The 19,383-nt window shown below is 46.5% G+C and overlaps 1 protein-coding gene across 4 annotated transcripts in view; it reads left to right on the top strand.

Moving 5' to 3' along the window:
• Positions 1-19,383, top strand: part of CPVL (carboxypeptidase vitellogenic like) — a 799,647-nt gene that overhangs the window by 273,370 nt on the left and 506,894 nt on the right. For all 4 annotated transcript variants that reach the window (XM_078663502.1, XM_078663501.1, XM_078663503.1 and 1 more), the window contains exon 7: positions 10,977-11,043. In XM_078663502.1, the coding sequence (XP_078519628.1) occupies positions 10,977-11,043 (67 nt within the window). The remainder of the gene's footprint in view (positions 1-10,976; positions 11,044-19,383) is intronic.

Here is a 19,383-nt window from a genome sequence, read left to right as displayed (position 1 = left end):
TCCAGTCACAGATCTGGGTTTAATCCATCGTTATTTTGCTCACCAAGCCACCCCAGTTCAGACATGGCCATATTCTGCCCCACCGCACAAAACCTTGACTGTCAGCAGTGTGCCGTAACCATATTCCCTGCAACAATGGAATCATTCCAGTGAGTTTGGGGTCCCCTTTCATGAATCGAGGCACCACCAACCACCATATGAAGCCAGGGAGTGATTGGGGGATCAGGGCTAATAGGTCAAGCCTAGACAGCCATCAAGCTCCCAGCAGGGTCAATTCAACCCGATAAGTAGAATTGTCCCGTTAAACTAATCATTGATCGTCACCAGTTGCGCACCCAGATAATAACCATAGAAGTCTGTCATTCCCAGCCCTCCATCCTAGTGACAGTGTTGGCCATTGACAAAGGCTATGCGATAAACAACCTCCTGGCCAGAGAAAGGGGGTAATCTTTGAGGCCAGTGCCTGAAACTACTTCCTAGGATGGGGTGGGGAAAGTTCAAAAATATATACAAGAAACACGGAAGACATTTTAAATAGGGCTATCTCCCCTAGTGGATTCAAGGGCAGTCTGCTCCATTGCTGCAGGTCTCTATTCGGCCTGGCCACCTGGGGATGTAGATTAAGGCTCCAAACCAATGCTGGAGACTGGAGATATAGACTACTAATTTTTTTAAGGATAAACCTTGCAGCAGGATAGCAGCACACCAAGAATGTTTGCTTCTTTCTCAACTGGTAACCAATGGGATTTAGATTCATTTACTCTGAGCTCAGAGGCCTCTTCATAGGTACAGAGAATCTCCAAGCATTTAGCGCCCGATGACTGTGGGTTCTCAAAGAACAGTAAGATATCATCCGCTTACAGGGCTACACACACCTCTGGGCCTCATCCCCAGGACCATCCCCACACACGAACTTGACAACAAATGAGGCATGCCTGCGGCCCAATCGGTGAGGCAAAAAAGAGTTGGATGAGAGGACAACCTTGGCGGGTGCCTCTGGCAGGTGCCTCTGCAGATTAGAAAGTCCGGTGAGAGGGCCCTGTTAACATGAACCTGGGTGGTAGGGCCAGTGTAGAGGAGGCCATCAGATTTGTAGAACAAAGGCCTGAAACACTCCCTCTGTAGTACAGAGGTCCAGGCAATGGTATTGAAGGCATTTTCAAAATCTATTAGGAGGAGAGTCGTAGGGGCTCTGGCCTGGGAGAGCTCTGCAGATACAGTAGCAGGTGCTCCTACTTGGCATGTATCCACATTGATCCGGGTGGATTAGGTAAGGTAGGGCCTGACTTAGCCGGGCAGCCAAGTTCTTTGCAAACATCTTGACATCAACGTTAATAAGGGAAATAAACCTGGACGAGAAGCAGTGGTCCACAGGCTGGCCCGCCTTAGGGATCACATCAATAGTTGCTGTGTCTCTGGTAGAAACAACCCCCCGGGCTGCTGCCTCACCATATAACACCAGCAGGCAGGGAAGTAAAAGAGATCAGAAACGCTTAAGGAATTCAATTGGGAGGCTATCAAACATGGTGTCTTTCCCTGGTCAAATCAGACAGAGCCTGGCCGAACTCCTCCAACATAAGCTGTTGGTCAAGTTCAAGTGCCAGAGACGGAGGAATCTAGGGCAGTGGAATTTCCCATAGTAGCGGAGCCCCAACTTCCCATGAGGGCAGTGACACTGCTGCGTAATCCACAAAGGTCTGCGCCCAGTCTGTGGTACAGTCATCCAGGCAGTCTGTGGCATCACAGATCACTGGTTTTATTCTGAACGTCTTGTCCCTCGAGGCAAGCCAATAGAGGAGCTTGTCAGAATTGTCCCCGTGTTCATACACATGTTGGGAGGACAACCGCCAACACTGCCTAGCATCCTCCAGGGAGATTTGCCTCAGATTTGACCTCACTAGTGCCACTTTGCGATCCGGATTAGCAGGGGTCTGACTGCACCTGTTCCACTTCAAAGAAAGGATCTGAGTCTCCAGGTCTGTCATCTGCAACACTTTGCATTTCCTCTGGCCCCAGATGTACTCCTTGATCAGTCCTCTAAGAATGGATTTACTGGCCTCCCAGAGGGTCTTTCCAGATACTACTGTGTTGTGGTTCATTTCAAAGTAGGTTTGGATTTCTGTTTTAAACGAAATTGGCACACTTCTGATCCACAAGGTACCAGGTGTTAATTAGCCACATATCTCAAGTGCACCTCAGGGGTCCATCACAAGTAAGATAGAGGCATGATCTGATATGCCTCGGTTGAAGATCTGTTACCTGCGCTAGGTGGAGGACACCTGAAGCCACATCTGCTCAATGCGGGACAGTGGTTTGTGTGCCACCGAAGCGTAGGTATATGTTTGTACACGTGGTGCCATGTTCAGCATACATTACGTAGGCCCAGTGAGCCTGCTTATAGGGAGAGCTGTGTGGGACATGTTCTATGGCCCAGTCTGGGGGGCTAGGAATTGTCCCAAACAGGATCATAGAGCGCATTGAAATTGCCTCCTATCAATGTGACATCAGAGGGAAGGACGAGCAGGAGATTTCAAAGTGTCAGTAATGTCGATAGAAGTTGCTGTTGGGGGAAATAGGTTGGATGAAAGTTGTACTGTTTTGGCCATAGATCCCAATAAAATGCCCCCGAGGGTCATCATGGGAAGCAGAAACCACTATCGGAAACACCCTATGCAATAAAATTGCCACCTCTTGGGAACCTCAGGAGAACCCCTCATGGAGCCCTCTGTCGTAGCTGAAGCGACCAAGAAAAGAACAGTGAGTTGGTCTCCTGAAACATGACTACATCTGGTTGGAAATGTTTCACGTAGTGTAGAATGGCCTATTGTTTGATACGATCTAGGTAGTTAACATTCCATGATAAAACCTAAACCATTATCCACAAGGGGGAGGAGGAATCCTTAGGGTGGCTTTCTCCAAGGGGAGAAGCAGTGTTGTCGCCCACTGCTCTAAAGGAAAAATAAAATGATAACATATCGTTATCGTTTTATTTTTCCTATTGAATGTTGCAGTGATTCTGCTTATACACAGTACTCTGCACAGAGACCCAGGACGTCCGTGACTTGTGGTGGACAAAAAAACTCACCTCAGTACCTAGAACCCCTAACAGACTAGCATCTGTGTCCACCCAGTGCCAACCAATGATTAGACAACCCAGAATATGCGACTTAGGTTACTCTCCGGAATGGTGGGAATTAAGAACACTCTTTCGTTTGTTATTCTCATACCAGTCCACAACGTGAGTAGAGACACGGAAAAGTTTAAAATGTTTATTTTAACAACGTGCTCTAAGATGCAGTATTTTTGCTAACATAAGGAGGCATATGATTTAAAATAATATGATCAGCATTGTTACAATTCCATAAAACACAAAGGGAGAGATCATATTATAATGATAGTGGAAACCGGTCCTATGGTGCCTTATATACCACCCTCCCTAGCTAGGAACTATGTTTTATATAATATAGAAGGTCTCTTAGGCTTGAATGGGGAACTCCATACCTCTAAGATCAGCAGAGGTGAATGACATCGGGATCTGCAAAAGCTCTCTCTCTCTGGAAACTGATTTTCTCCAAGTGCCTAAAATCATGCATGCAGTTCAATATTAATGGCGCCAGAATTTCAGTTAGCTGCAGCTGCATGCATGTTGTGTCTATGCGTGAGCCGATCAGCCCGAATAACAGCTAACATTGTTATGATAACCTTGGAGACTTCAGCACTCACTGTACAGACTAAGGTCGCAGTGTAAGTCTAGGGATGTTGAAAACAAGCCATTCTCATGTGAAGATATTCACGCAGTCCAACTTATAACAACAGTTACATGCAGTGTTGTGTGCAAAAGCGGCAAAAAGGCAAAAATTATGTTTAAACTTCTAATAAGCCTATGCTAACATAGCAATGTGCGCAAGCGAGGCCCTATCTTCACTTCATCAAATCAGTGGCTCTTGGGTGGGGTAGGCAGGCAGGCCTGACCAGAGCAGGGAGAGGAGTGGTTTGCACTCCTTAAGCATGCCTGACTGCTTGCCCGGCCCTCTCGGGCTGGCCAAAAAGTCTTGCACACTTTGTATCTTCCCTACTAGGCTTGCTTTACCCAGCCTGGTGAGGAACATGCATAGCCTCCCAGTCCCCGTCTGATCGCCGTGGTTCAGCGCTCAAACCAATCACAAGGCTGCATTGCAGCATTGTGATTGGCTATGGGGAACCTGGAAGACAGAGAGACAGGGTGCTTCTTGTTGTTTCCTGCTGCCAGTGGAGACAGGAAGAAGAGGACAAAGGAGAGGCGGCGGCCGGTCGGCCTAGGTAAGTATTCTTTTATTTGGTTTTAAATTCCTACCTGCTCCTAAACTCAATGCCCCCCCCCCTCCCCGCCCCCCACCACTCTCAGTCGGTAGCAGCCCCTTTTGGGGAGATGCCAGGAGATCTAATGGAAGGCGATAACCGTGGGAATGGGAAAATGGTAGGATGTACCATACTCGTAGAGCGTGCAGGGAAAGCATAAACCGTGTGTGTGAACAAACCTAAACACACAAACAAAAGAACCCAGCCCCCACACCAACCAATGCAAAGGTCAAATAGGGCTAGAGCTAACCAGAGTCTCCTGGTGGCCCTCGCAAGAGGATTTTTGTGCCAACAGCGATCTCAATATATCCTGCTATTATGTAACAAGGGGCCAAGCAAACAACCAAACCTCCCCCCCCAGCCCCAACCCTGAAGGTGTGCCAAAAAGTTGTGCATGGCAGAGGAGCAAGGTTTCTGCATTGTCCTGCCTTGTCCAGTTGCAAGAACATCCCCGCTCAGGTGTTGATCCAGTGTTCATGGATGTGTCTGTGTCATTATCTCGGTATCCAAATAGGTCTAGTGTGTCATAGCAGGGCATCTGGATCCGGAACCCAAGCCCTGACTGTCATATTGTGGGTGCGGCGAGGTCTGCCTTTTCTGCGGGCTAGGGCGGCCCTTTTGGGAGTGGGGTCATTTCATCCTGAGAGATTAAGGGTAAGGAATGGAAGCCACGTTTCCCTCATCTGCCCCTCAAGCCCCTCCTGCGTGCCAGGATGTTGCAGTTCATGTAGTTCTGTCGCTCACTCCAAGGCCTGTGTTGGAGTTTCAAAGAAATGGCTAGATGAGTTTAATATCACTTTTAGTCTGGCTGGAAAAAAGGATTCAGAAAAGGGGGTGGTGATGAACAGAGTGTCTGAATTAAGCAGACCACTCTTACCCAGTCCAAAGATCAGGGCTTGATCCATCACCGTTATTTAGCTCACTGCCCCATCCCAGCTCAGAACCTGGCTATATGCAAATTAGTCTGTCCCTGGCCCAGTGCATCATGGGAACAGGGCAGACCAAACTACCAAGCCAATTCTTCACCAGAAAGGAGACAAGCTACCGGGGACCGGTTTCTGGCATTTCAGCCTTGTCGGCCCGGCTTGCTTGAATCCTGATGGAGCAGTGAGCAAAGGACTCATGTCCGAGTATACCCTGCCACACCTATAGTGGCCAAAAACGATTCAGAAAAGGGGGTGGTGATGAACAGGGTGTCTGAATTAAGCAGACCACTCTTACCCAGTCCAAAGATCAGGGCTTGATCCATCACCGTTATTTAGCTCACTGCCCCATCCCAGCTCAGAACCTGGCTATATGCAAATTAGTCTGTCCCTGGCCCAGTGCATCATGGGAACAGGGCAGACCAAACTACCAAGCCAATTCTTCACCAGAAAGGAGACAAGCTACCGGGGACCGGTTTCTGGCATTTCAAAATGGAAAAAAGGAGCATATACTGTAGGTTGAGTGCACAAAGTTTCTGTGGGACATCTTCGAAGGAGTGTCTGTGCTTTTGGACTCTGTTTGGGTATAGTCAGGGAAGACCATAATCTTAGTATTCTGAAAGCGCTGGTCTTGGTGTTGTGTGGGCTCATGTAGAATGACATCTCTGTCTTAGTAATTGAGGATGCAGGCTATAATAGGATGAGGAGCTGCCCCTGGAGGGGGCAGTTGGGCCAGAGAGCAGTTTGCTTTTTCAACCACAAAGCACCAGGATAGTTTGTTGACGGGGATCCAGGATCGCTGTCCATCCTCTAGCAGGCGATCGATGCCCGACATCTCAAGCCTCTCCGAGAAGCCAATGAATCAAAGATGGTTCCTTCGTGACTGGTTTTTAGCGTCTTCAGCTCGTTCTTCCAAGGATGCCACCTTGAAGAGCAGTTTAGAAACCTAAAGCTTGAGGGCGGTCACCTGTCCTGCACAGAGGAGGCTCTGGTCTTGGCTTCCGTCACCATGCCCATTACATTGCAGATGACCTGGAGCAGCAGAGGCACATCCATGTGTACTTCAACAAGCTTAGTTTCAACAACGGGCCCCAGCAGTCCCAGGCACACCATAGGCAGGCCTGGTATATTGAAGCATTTTTGTCTCTGCCGGTTTTGGCGGGGCTGTCTCATCCCATCTCCCAATACGTGTCAAGCACTGTTGTCGTGAGTGAGTGACTGCATCTCCTGTGGCCTGCTTACCCCAGTAGGGAAGCATGAGCAGCCCAGTGCAGTTTGGATGTCTCCAATATCCCCACTCAAGCGTTTTAGGGGAGTGTCAAATGAAAGCTTGTCACACCCCCAGTGTGTTCTCCCACACCTCCGCAGTCCTCCTCACAGCACTCTAAGTCTCCCAGCTTGCATAAGACACCAGACAGGCCCAGCACAGCCTGACCGAGTTCAGCTGGTGGGTGGAGAGGGGCCCCCTGTGACGCAGTCCAGAGAGTAGTGGGGAGGTAATGGTGTGATTTTCTCCGACGCTCATGTCGGAAGGCCCAGGGCCCTCCCAAGTAGCCAAGAGAAACCGGTCTCTCTAAGGAAGTGGCTCTATATATACTGGACCAAAGTAAGGCCCCGTGTGTATAGAGTCCCCAATCTCCAGAGGTATAACAGAGGTTAAAGTCAGATCTGACCTTACTCTCAAAAGTGGTAGCTTGGTCGAGCAGTAAGGCAATATCAGAGGACAGTGTAAAGCCTTTGTGGCACACACTCCGTCAGCAAAAAGTTTCACACACTCAAGAGCTGAACTCTAGGCCAATTGTTTTTATATCAAAAGATATAGTTGTTTTATTTTAGAACCAACAGGTATCAAAATATACTTTTCTCAATATGAGTGACTTCAGGTAGTTACTTTGCTGAAAGGCAACCTTTGTAAGCACAATAGTTACAGTGGTTGCATTAGGCAACACTATTCTAAACACAATTTAACATTGAGCTCAATTGGTTTTTCTACATAAATGCAGTTGATTACTTTAAGGATTACTTTTCTAACCACAGGACTGGGTCCTGGATTCAGTCCCGGGACCTAAGCTGTAAACCGTTAAGTAAAAGCGTTTTGGTTACAGTTGTGATTTTTAAAGAATATAAATGTATTTTCAAAGTTGACACTTAGAAACTTTTCAGTGAAAAACTAGCAATGTTATCCTATGGAAGGAAATTCAAGTCACAGGTAAAGTAGGTTCTCGTTACTTTTGTAATCCAGTACTGGACTCCTAGGTTCAGCACTGGGACCTCTACCAAAGACAGGTAAGTAATTACGTTTTAGTATCTAATACGATTTTTAAAGAATATTTGCAGTTTTCAAAAATCGACACAAGAAATTTCACAGAAAAACTGTCAATGGTTTCCTATGGAAGAAAATTCAGATTACTGGTAAGTACAGTTAAGATTACTTTTGTGGTTCAGTACTGGGCTCAAAGGTACAGTACTGGCTTCTTTCCTGATCACAGGTGAGTATTTCGGAATTCGTTATTCGACTGATTTTAGATGAATATTTAAAAGTTTCAAAACTCCACACTTAGAAGAAATTTCAGTGAAAACCAGTCAATGTTAGCCTATGGAAGGAAAGTAAGTTATCGGCTTTCAGGTAAGTACTCGACTGGTGGAGTTAAGGTTCTGGGCATAGACTCAGGGGTCTCCCAGGGTCGGAAAGGTACAGTTGTTACACCCTCAGCGGCACAGGGGCAGCCGGTTGCAGAGAGAGTAGGCCCAATGCAATCCAATGGAGGGTAGGGGGCCTTTGGTTGGTGGCTGCAAGCCAGCAGGCCACGCGGCTGTGGGAGCTGAGCTCCTGGTCACTTACTCAGGTCAAGTGGGGAAGTAGTGTAGGATAGTAGTTGCACTTCCAGCGGCACTCGGGCAGCTGGGTGCAGGGTGCTTTTGAGCCGTCGGGCGCTCAATGTTATCCAATGGGAAAGTTAGAAAGTGTACAGACTGCAGGCTCGGGGACGGAGATTTTTCAGGTGCGACCACCACTTCGAGAGGTAAGTTGGTATCTTGGAGAAGAGGTAGGTACCCCAAAGGAGGGCACAGGGTGCGTAGGGGCGCCCGGTGCAGGGGTGTCTTTTGGCGTCGGGAAATCTTACCCTCAGCTGGTCGCGGTTGGAGGGGTCCCTGGTTCTGAGGCTGCAGGCGTCGTCTGGGTCGTTTCGGAGGGTCTTTGGGCACTGGACTTCGGGTCCCAGTTGCTGGGGGAAGTCCTCGTGGTCTTGGATCACTCAGGCACTGGCCGGGCTTGGCAGGTGCAGAGTGGGCTGGATTCGCGGTTCCTGGCTGGCACCAGGGGTATTGCTGTTGGAGCAGAACCACTGCTCGGGGGAGTCCCAGTCTTGTGGAAGGTTCAAGCAGGCAGGCCCTCCGGGGTTGTCGATGTTGCTGTCCCCTGGAGACGTCGGAGTTTCGCAGGAGCAGGTTCAAGGATCAACAGGCCTGTAGGGTTCTGGGGCCAAGTCAATGGGCGTCGTCCTTTTGTTAGCAGCTGCTCGGCAGGTCTTCTTGTTTCTTGGTCTTGTTGTTGTTGTAATTGGGATCTGAGGAAGGAAGGTTCAGAGTGCCCCTAAATACTAAATTTAGGGGCCTTACAGGTAGGGCAATTGCAGGGACCAATGGGTCCCTGTCCTGGGGTGGGTACACCCCCTAACATGCTCCTCTCCTGTGGGAGGGGGGCAGGAGCCTAGCTGTGATTGGGCAGGGCTTCCCATCTTCAAGATATCCGGAGCCCGGGGTCGTGCTTCACCTCGCCTCTCCCACCTGAGGGGTGGAGTTGGCACAGGCTGGCACACCCCCTTCCTGACGTAGGGTTTCCCGACAGTCTCCCCACCAGAGTGGGGGTCAGAATCAGTGGGGGCCAGTTGCCGAGTGCAGCAAATGGTCTGGAGAAGCTCCCAAAGGCAGAATGCCTTTGAAGCTTCCCCTTCCCATCATGGGGGAGGCGGCTTGGCACCTCGTCCCAGGATGTGCATTGTTGCAGACCTAGGAGAGCGAGGGCTCTCCACCCAGGGGTCCAGCAACATGTCTGCTGTGTGGCAGCTTAGGCAGCCCCTCAGAAAAGACGTGGATTGTAGGTTAGGTTTCAGGGGGCATCTCTAAGATGCCCTTTGTAGTGCATTTTACATTAAATCCCATCCTTGCATCAGAGTGGGTTTAATGTGCTGACAAGTTTGATATCAAACTTGTCAGTCTTCAGGGTAGCCATTATGGTGCTATGGAGTTCGTAATGACAACCTCCCAGCACCATATACTCTTAAAGGCATCACTGCACTTATAGTGCCCAGGAATGGCCCTGGGTACTGTAGGGGCACAGGGCTCATGCACCTGTGCCCACACCACTGGCATAGGGCACCCAGCTAGAGGGGTGGCTGATGTATGCCAGGGCAGTGGGTTTTGTGGGCATGGCACACAGGGATGTGTGCCATGTCGGCTCTTTGGTTAGTTCTGTATTTAGACACTCAGCCTGCAAAGGCAGTGTGTCTGTGTCAGGTTACAGGGCCCCTAAGGGTGGCAAAATAAGTGCTGCAGCCCTTAGGGGTCTTCTCTGGTCACCATACCCTGGGTACCTAGGGTACCATTTACTAGGGGCTGACAGGTGGCCAGAGATGCCAATTGGGTTTTAGTTTCAACACCGTTTTAGGGAAGGAACACAGGCGCTGGGCACCTGGTTGGCAGGAGCCCAGGGCACACTCAGTCAAAGCACATCAGCAGTTCAGCAAAAAGTGGGGGCATACCGATGCAAGAAAGATGGCACTATCTCACAGTCCTGTCTCAACCTCCTGGGCTGCCTCCCTCCGCCACCGAAAAAGGGGCAAACAGTAGTCTGGCACCCGTGATCACCAGGTGGTCCAATCTAATAGCAAGTTGAGGGGCGGCCCATGGCCACGAGTTTCACAGGTGTCTGGGCCCTCCACTTTATATTGCTGGAAAATAATTCTTGCCCCAAAATACAGCATGGCCAAGAAATATTGGATATTTTAGATCACTTTGGATGTCTTGCCGTGAATGTGCAAGGTTCAGTATTAAGTTTAATTTAAAAAAATTATATATATTTTTTTTTACTTGAGTAAATATGCATGAGGTGAATTAATATGTGTACGATCAGATAACGACAAGAAAAATGATGTGCCTCACATCTGTGGTGCCAGCAAAATCTGACTGGCGTTATTGAGCCAGCCAATAATATTTTTAATACCAGGGTATCTAAGTACTGCTCAGTCTATACCTTGAGTTAGCTTTCTGCAAGATAATTTGGGGACTTTATTCTTTCAAAATAAATATGTCTATTTTGGTTTGCATTTTTGTTTTTGAAAATATCACAATTGTAGTTTGGAAGTTGCAGGAGTAAAAATAAAAACAATAACCATATTTAATCCTGCCTACTATAAATAATGGTAAAGCTGGACTGTGAACAAATAATTACTTTTATCTTTAGTACTTTAATTGATTACATTTTCCTTATCCAGTTCTTGGATTTTGTGGAGTTCTTGGCCCAAAATATCTATAAAATGAGTAATGTACAATGAAATTGGAAGTTGCCGCTACCTGGTTGGGTATAATAAAAACATCAGCTCAGTTTTATTGATAATCTTATAGCTGGAAAAGGGTTTTTGTACTTTGCTTGTGATGTATTTTAATAAATTCCCATGTGTAATCCTATCTTTTGTGCCTCCTTTATATTTACAGTGCACTTATCCAGTTTTTACAGATCTTCCCTGAATATCAAAAAAATGACTTTTATGCCACTGGAGAGGTGAGTAACTTTAAAAATGTTTTTCGGTACAATTGGCTTCTTTAAAATCCGAATAACAATCCTAGCATACGTCAACGGTGTTTCAAAATTTCTTAAAGTGCAAAGTAACAGCACACATTATACAACAAGTGTTTGAGTTTAAGTATCTCGCGACATCCAAGTCTAACCGTTTCTAACTCCAGGGATCCGTGTTCCGTACTCTGCAATACACGGAGAGCGATGTCCTGTGGAAACTAAGTCGGATTCACTCTGGTGATATTGGGACATATCAGGAAACCTGGAGTTGGAAACGGTTACATTTTGATGTTGCGAGATAATGAAATCCTTTGTGGGTTGGAATTATCACCACAAATGAAAAGTTTCCACTAAGAGGACATAGCCTTGAAAAAGTTGCGGGACAATTTCCCCTGTAAGCGACGAAACACATGTCAGCTGTCTGGAGACCAACAGAATAAAGAAAAAGAAAAAAGAATCCAAACCTTGTTGTATAATTTGTGGTGTTACTTTGCACTTTAAGAAATGTTGAAACACCGTCAACGTGTGCTAGGGATTGTTATTTGTATTCAGTTGGCCCAGGCCTCAATTTTGGGGAGGTTAGCGGTTCTCCTCACCTTGCAGCACCGTCACTGAGTTAAAGAATTCCAAGTTAGTACATGTGCTATTCTCCTGAGGGGCGCCAGTTAACCCAAATAGTATACCACTGATCAGTTATTATCACTTCTTTAATATGCAGTCAGTCAATTGTAGAAGTCACAGAGTTTGAAATTATATCATGATTATACCAGAAAACATGTTTTACATAAAATATGAATTTTTGCAATTAGACTAACATCTTAGTGGTTATTGGAGAAGTTGCAGTAACACACTTCCAGGAAATAAAAATGCTACAGCTATTTAACGCAAATGTTTGAACTACTGGTTGTTACATACATGTAGTTATTTTCATAGGCTAAGTGCATACTTTTACAAGAATAAAAGGAGAAGTACAAGCATGACTCTGGGAGGCCTTCAAAGTTACTTTCCGGGGTATAGGCATTTCCAAGAGTTCTGGGGTCCTCCGTGACATTTGACGGAATCTGCAATGACTGGAGGTCGAAATACGGCGTCTGGAGGCTGACATGTGGAGCGATAGGTCTGGTACACACTGAGCATTGCTTTGGGAGAAACTGACGGACTGCATGACCACTGCAGACCGCGAGGTGAAATTCCATGGCAAATACTTCACTGCACGCCGCTATGGGGAGGGTGAACGACCCGGTCGGGCTCTAGCCAATGACATTAAACAGCCCCGTTTTTTTAATTATGTGCTAGAGGTGGTCGACGAGGAAGGCACAAGACACAGGGATAGCCATGACATACTTCACGCATTCCCCACTTTTTACAAAAATTCGTACAAAACACAACACACCTCTTTCCCAGATTTTACTCCTTTTTTCGGTGACATTACCCTAGGATGGCTGGGGGACACGCAACGTGAATTCCTGGCCGCACCATTCGAGGATGACGAGCTATGGGAGGCCATTATGCAGATGAGATCAGGCCTACCCACGAGTCGCAAATCCTTCCACCCTCGATGAGGGAAGCTCTTGTCACGTCATTGCTAAAACCAGGTAAACCAGCCGACCGCTGTGAATCCTATAGACCTTTGTCCTTACTGAACACCGATGCCAAGATCCTTGCTAAATTGTTGGCTAATAGTCTATGCCTTCTACTAGACAAATGAGTTCTTCCTGATCAGGCCAGTTTTATTCCAGGTAAAGTGACGTCCCACAATCTCTGTACCCTGTTGTCCATCTTACAGACCGTTGATCCCAAGTTAGCCATGGCGTAAGTTTTTTGGGTTGCCTCCAAGGCTTTTGACTCGGTGGAATGGGACTACCTGTTCACTGTTCTGCAATGCATGGGACTCCCTATTGGCTTCCTCTCCTGGATCTGACTATTGTACACGTCCGGCGAAAGTATTGATAAATGGACACACCTCCTCATACTTTTCCCTGTCCCATGGCACATGCCAGGGGTGTCCCCTTTCCCCTCTCCCTTTTGCCCTGGTAAAAGAACCATTGACAGCAAGGATTAGAAAACACTACAGCCATGTTGGTCTCTGTTGCCTACTACGCCCTGTCCTTATATCCCTCTACGCAGACAATGTCACCCTTTATATAAAAGACCCCTGTCAAAATCTAAACCCGCTTATGCGAGAATTTGTTAAATTTGGTGGTTATTCTGGTATTAATATAAATTAGTCTAGATCACAAATATTCCCTCTGACTAGTTCCGCCATCCCCTTTGTGATGGACTACCCTATTGTATGGTGTGACGATGAGGTCAAATATCTGGAGATCAGAGTCTCGGCAGATCGCGATGACTACGGATGTGCCATGGAACATATCGCTGGTTGTATTACCCATTGAATAGCGTTGCCTCTGACCATGGCGGAAGGTATATCTCCTGTAAAAATGGTCATATTGCCAAAATTTCTTTATTTTTTAATATCCCTAATGATCCCGGGCGGCATTTCTTTGGTACTCTCCGATCCAAATTGATTTGATTAGTGTGGGGCGGTAAACAACCTCGTATCCAATAGGACACGTTGACACGACCATACGAGCAAGGAAGCCCCTTGTCTCACCCCACTTGCAGTAAACTGCCTTGTCATCAATTGAACTGCCCTGTCATCATTGTACCTCAGTCTACTCTCTCTGTCATTTGCCTTGGTTCAGGATCTCATCCATTGAGTGCCTTGGTCTCCTCTTTCATTCTTCTTGGGCCTGAGTGCTTGCTTACTCCTGTTTTGTGCCACAGCCTCAGACCCCTTTCATCAATCTGATGCCTCTGACCCTACTCCCAACCCATGCATCAAGTTCCTCCTATGGCCACTCTCATCTGGCTTCTGACTCTGTGGTATATAAATAAATAATACCGGATCTAGGTTTGTCTGGACATAGCAATAACAGATAGCTCAATAAATAAGAGTCAAGATTCGAGGTAGTAGGAGTTTGCAGGTTTAATACAGCATAAAGGACAGGAACAGGACAACCTGCACGGACAAGATCTGGGATGAGCGCGCTCCAGGATAGGACAGGAAGGATAACTTTAATAACAAATGCATAACATATATATACTAAAACAGTTACATTACAGTGAATTACAGTAGGCGGAGCAGTGGGTGTGGTCAATAGCAGTCGCGAAAGATAAGGGTGAAAAATGGGTGTAACAGGGGCGTATACATAGGCATGTGATGTAAACGTAACAGTATATGTCATAAATGGGGCGGAAACATGGAGAGGGCTACCTAAGGAGCCGGGACCTCTAACCTAATGGTGCGCGCAAACTGACAATGACGTGTTACTAGGAGAAGCTGGGGGCTATGAACTCTGTGCTAGGAGCAGAGACTGAAGTCTGGAGAGTCAGGGCGACATGTGCCTAAACAATATCTAGTATCTGATGTTTAGAGAACATGTTGATAGAATCCAAAAGTTATCGGGGTAAAGGCTAACAGACTCTAAGACTGGAGCATGCATTATTCTACATGTAGCGCGTGATGAAGAATATTAAATGACCATTAAATGCAGTATTTCTCTTACATGGAGACGTAAAGGCTAGACAATGACGGAAACTATTGATGCGATTCAGTAGCTTAGGAATGCAGAGAAGGAGGGCTGGACTGATAACTAGAATCATAACATACTCTTGGCAGACTCGTAGGCAGAGCCAGGCTGAGCCGGGCACTGTGAGGCGGGAAGTAAGTGAAGGGTCAGGAACACAGGTGGGGGCTGTATCGCTCCTCAGCGAGGACTCAGAAGACAGGAGCTGAATCTGGTGTCCGGGCCCTTTTGAGGCCTAGAAACGGGGACTTTACAATGAAATAACGTGCACACTGAGAAACGTGGCAACGCAACTTTACATAGGCCTGATACTCGTAGCTTTCACGAGAACTGGAAACTGGCATACTAGTGATGGACACAACTGTAATTGCGTCTTTAATCAAACATGGGGGATACATATGCATATTTAATCATGCACACATAACATAAGATGGAGGACACGTAGGGACACAGAACATGGCAAAATTTACTTTTCCACATTCCCTCCTTGTCACTACGTTTCCATCAGGAAACATCAATATTCATGATACCATCTATCATTTCATACAGTATCATTTGCTCGTCTCGAATTTTCTTGGAACTGGATTTAGAACGGGACTTGGGACTAGGAATACAAGATGTAGCACAAATGCCGCAAATCGCAGGGCCACATTGTAAACAGAGGCAGCAACTGAATATGATCGCTACTGCAATACCCAGAAATGACAATACTTTCCATCCCCAGGCGGAAATTGTATTCCAGAACCAACCGGACCATGTCCAGGTGCCTGGATCTTGGTGTAACATATGGGCAATATTATGGAGTCTGGTAATAGCTGAATAAACAGACGGTGCGTTATTAGGAATGAAAATGCAGCAACTAGATCCGATGACTCTACATGCCCCGCCCCTATTGGCCAGTATGACGTCAAGGACGAGACGATTCTGGAGCACGACAATTCTCATAAAGGATTGCTCTTCGGTTAAGTTACCTAGAGCAGAAGTAGTCTCAATCACTACTGCTTCAAGTGTTCTGGTTAATCTACGTATCAGTTTACTATTTACAACAGTACCTAAGTAGGGGAAGACACCTTTATTGATATCTATGTATTGTTCTAGAGCAGTTTCAGTATAATCGACAATCGGGAGGTTTCTCTTGTGTCTAGTATGTACTAGGTGGGAATTCCTATGATAGTCAGGTGGGGCTAGGAAAACTGGTGGCAGTAGGAAGGCAATGTAACATGTACCATCCCAATCAAGGGGCAGACGAACATATGCGGTCTGACCACAAACAAAATAAGAATGACGTGAAGCTTTGAAAATAGATTTCCCACTGTCACTATACTTGACAATAGTAGTACAATCACTATGGCCTATATGTACGGAACCATTATTTCGGACACATAATTCACCTTTGACTGGTAATACTGACATAGCAGGTAAGTCTGGAGTAGAATCAGACTGAACATTCAGGACCATAAAATTCGAAGAATAATTACCTAAATTATAAACTTCATTTTCTAGATCTAACCCTGTTCTGTGGGGAAGACCTTGCTTGTCTGGGAAACATGTACTGTTAAGTAAAGACATATCTGTTGAGGATGACGTTAACGTGGACCATGCTCCACACGAACCATTATGTGAAAATGGATAAGGAAAGAGTGGCAGAACTCAGATGAGAATGGCTGGCCGTTGTCTGAATACACGACCCTAGGGAGTCCATAACGGGGGAAGAATTCACGAACCAACTGCTTGGCAGTGGTCGTGGCTGTGTAATCTGGGACTGGATATGCTTCTGTCCACCTGGACAAAGCGCATACAACTACAAGGACATACTTGAAACCTCGACATCGCTCCATCTGAATATAATCCATCTGGAGGACTTCAAAAGGGTGGTCAGGAGGCTGGAATCCACCTTGTTCCACCGGGACACTTTTACCTGGATTAAACTGGCAACATATCATACAGGTACGGACTTTCTGCTTGGCTGCAGCTCGTAAATGCTTGTTGAACCAAATGGTCTGGATACTATCTAACATAGCTTTTTCTCCTAAATGTGCTGGACTATGTGCGGTATTGATAATGACTTGAACCATAGAGTCGGGGAGAAACCATGTGGCTTTACCCTTCGTTACCCATCCCTGATCTGTCTGGACCCCTCCTTGTTCGGACCATTTCTTGATTTCCTCGGGAGTAGCATGTAACTGGATATCTATGACATCTTGAGTAGGGTCCTTAACTGTCATACATGTAGTCGGATCTGGAGTGTATGTCGGTGTCTTATTAACTGAAATGTCTGGAGTCTGAGCTGTAAGCTTGGCTGTGCGATCTGCTAGATCATTACCTTGGGAAATAGTGTCAGTAACTTTCGTATGTGCTTTGCATTTCATGATAGCAATAGATGTCGGTAAGTGTATGGCATCTAACAGAGCTTGAATAAGGAGACCATGCTGAATCTTGGTTCCATGAGAAGTCATGAAACCTCTCTCCTGCCAGAGCACTCCAAAGTCGTGTACGACTCCAAATGCGTAACGTGAATCTGTGTAAACATTAACTTTCAGGTTCTTGGCGTGTATGCAGGCTTGTGTCAGAGCAACTAGCTCTGCTGCTTGAGCAGACAAGGTGTCAATACGGTGTGTTTCAATAACTTCAGTGTCAGTAGTAACTGCATACGCGGCTACTAGTTCTCCTGTACTTGTTCTCATACATGAACCATCCACATAAAGTGTCAGGTCGGGATCTGGTAATGGAATATCTGTCAAGTCTTGTCTTGGCTTTGTCATAGTGTTAACTACTTCCACACAGTCATGTGTGGCAGGATTTGAAGTAACTGACGGTAACAGTGTGGCAGGATTTAAAACGTTGCAGCGTCTGATTTCTATGTGTGGCTGGAACAGTGTCAATTCATAACCTGTCAAACGTGCAATTGTCAAGTGCTGAGTCTGTGTTCGGTTTAAAAGAACTTCCACGGAGTGTGGAACTTGTACTGTCAAGGAATGTCCTAATACTATGGAATCACTTTGTCTGATAGCTAGTGCTGTGGCTGCAACTGACTTGAGGCACGCAGGCAGAGCCTGGGCTACAGGATCTAATGTGCTCGAAAAATAAGCACAGGGCTTGTATTGTCCTGCTTGATCTTGTGTGAGAACAGATAATGCTGTACCTTCACGTTCAGTGACGAAAAGTGTAAAAGGCTTACTGTAGTTCGGTGTAGCTAGAACTGGAGCTTGGCATAGGGCTTTCTTTAACTCGTTGAAACTAAGTGTATGTTCAGATGTCCAAGGGAGGACAGTCGATACGGCTGCCTCCTGTGTCGTTAACTGTATCAGTGGTTTAGCTAGAAATGCATACTGAGGAATCCATTGTCTGCAGTAAGAAGTGAGGCCAATAAAAGCACGTACCTCCTTCTGGGTCTTGGGTTGAGGAAGACTCGCTATTAACTGGATACGGTCAGGTGTCAACTGCCTACCCCTCTTGGACAGTAAGTGGCCTAAGTAGATCACTTGCTGGACACAGAATTGAAGCTTCGAAGGGGACACCTTGTGCCCCATCTCGGCAAGGAAATACAAGACTGTAAGGGATGCTCGCTCGCAAGCACGTTCAGAACGGGCTGTGATCAGTAGATCATCGACATACTGGAGCAGGGCAGTGTCAGTTGGCATGTGAATATTGTCTAGTTGTCTCTTAAGTGCTTGACTGTAAATACTTGGACTTTCTGTGAAACCTTGAGGAGCTCGTGTGAACATATAGCTCCTTCCATTTAAACAAAAACCGAAAAGAAACTGGCTGTCTGGATGAATGGGGACACTGAAAAACGCGTTCTTGAGGTCTATGACTGAAAAAAATGTGGCTTCAGAATCAATGGCTGTCAGTAGGGAAGAGATATCTGGGACAACTGGGTACTGGGGAATGATACATTTATTGAGTTCTCGAAGGTCAATCACTAATCGATATACTGGGGGTGCATTTGGATCAGTACGTTTCATGACTGGAATGATCGGAGAATTACATACATTGGAGTCAGTTTCTACAACTACTCCTTGAGCGATGAGCTCGTCAATAATTTTGGATAAGGCTGCTACAGCCTCAGGTGGCAATCTGTACTGTCTGATTCGTGGCAGGACTACACCTGGCTTGAGAGTCACACGATGGGGTGTGATTTGCATATAACCAACATCAGTTGGACCTTGTGCCCATAGATGCTGCGGAACATTGGACAATCTCGGATCAAAATCTCGTAATACATAGTGACCCTTGAAGTCACGTAGGAACAATCGTATTCCCTCGGGGGAGCAGCAAATAACTGCACCTAATTCTTTCAGTGTTTTAATACCTAACAAATTTTCTGGGCATGACTTCGTAAGTAACAGATCAGTAGTGCGGGACAATGGACCTACTTCTAGAGTAACTGGCTGAGATATCTCGTTTACAATAGGCTTTCCTGAAAATCCAAGGGAAACATTTCTAGAGCCTGAGAGCGGAGCCCCTGGAACCTCGGCGTGACTGATGGTGGTCCTACTTGCCCCTGTATCAATCAGAAACTTTCTGTCTTTCCCTAATACTTGACTGTGAACATAGGGACCTTCTTGATCTACAGGTATCTCGATGAGAGGCAAGCCTACCTCCCTCTCTAGGCTGTTTCATGAGTACGGCTGATACTCTGGATACTCGGACTGTGCATACTGGTACATCTGCTGTGTAACATGCTGTGTTGCAGCAATAGGCTGCGGTGCTGGAACTGTCTGTTGTGCATTCT

This window comes from Lissotriton helveticus, chromosome 10 (assembly GCF_964261635.1).
Source record: "Lissotriton helveticus chromosome 10, aLisHel1.1, whole genome shotgun sequence".
NCBI lineage: Eukaryota > Metazoa > Chordata > Amphibia > Caudata > Salamandridae > Lissotriton > Lissotriton helveticus.
The sequence above is the reverse complement of the archived record's forward strand: the minus strand, read 5'-3'. Positions and strand labels throughout refer to the sequence as shown.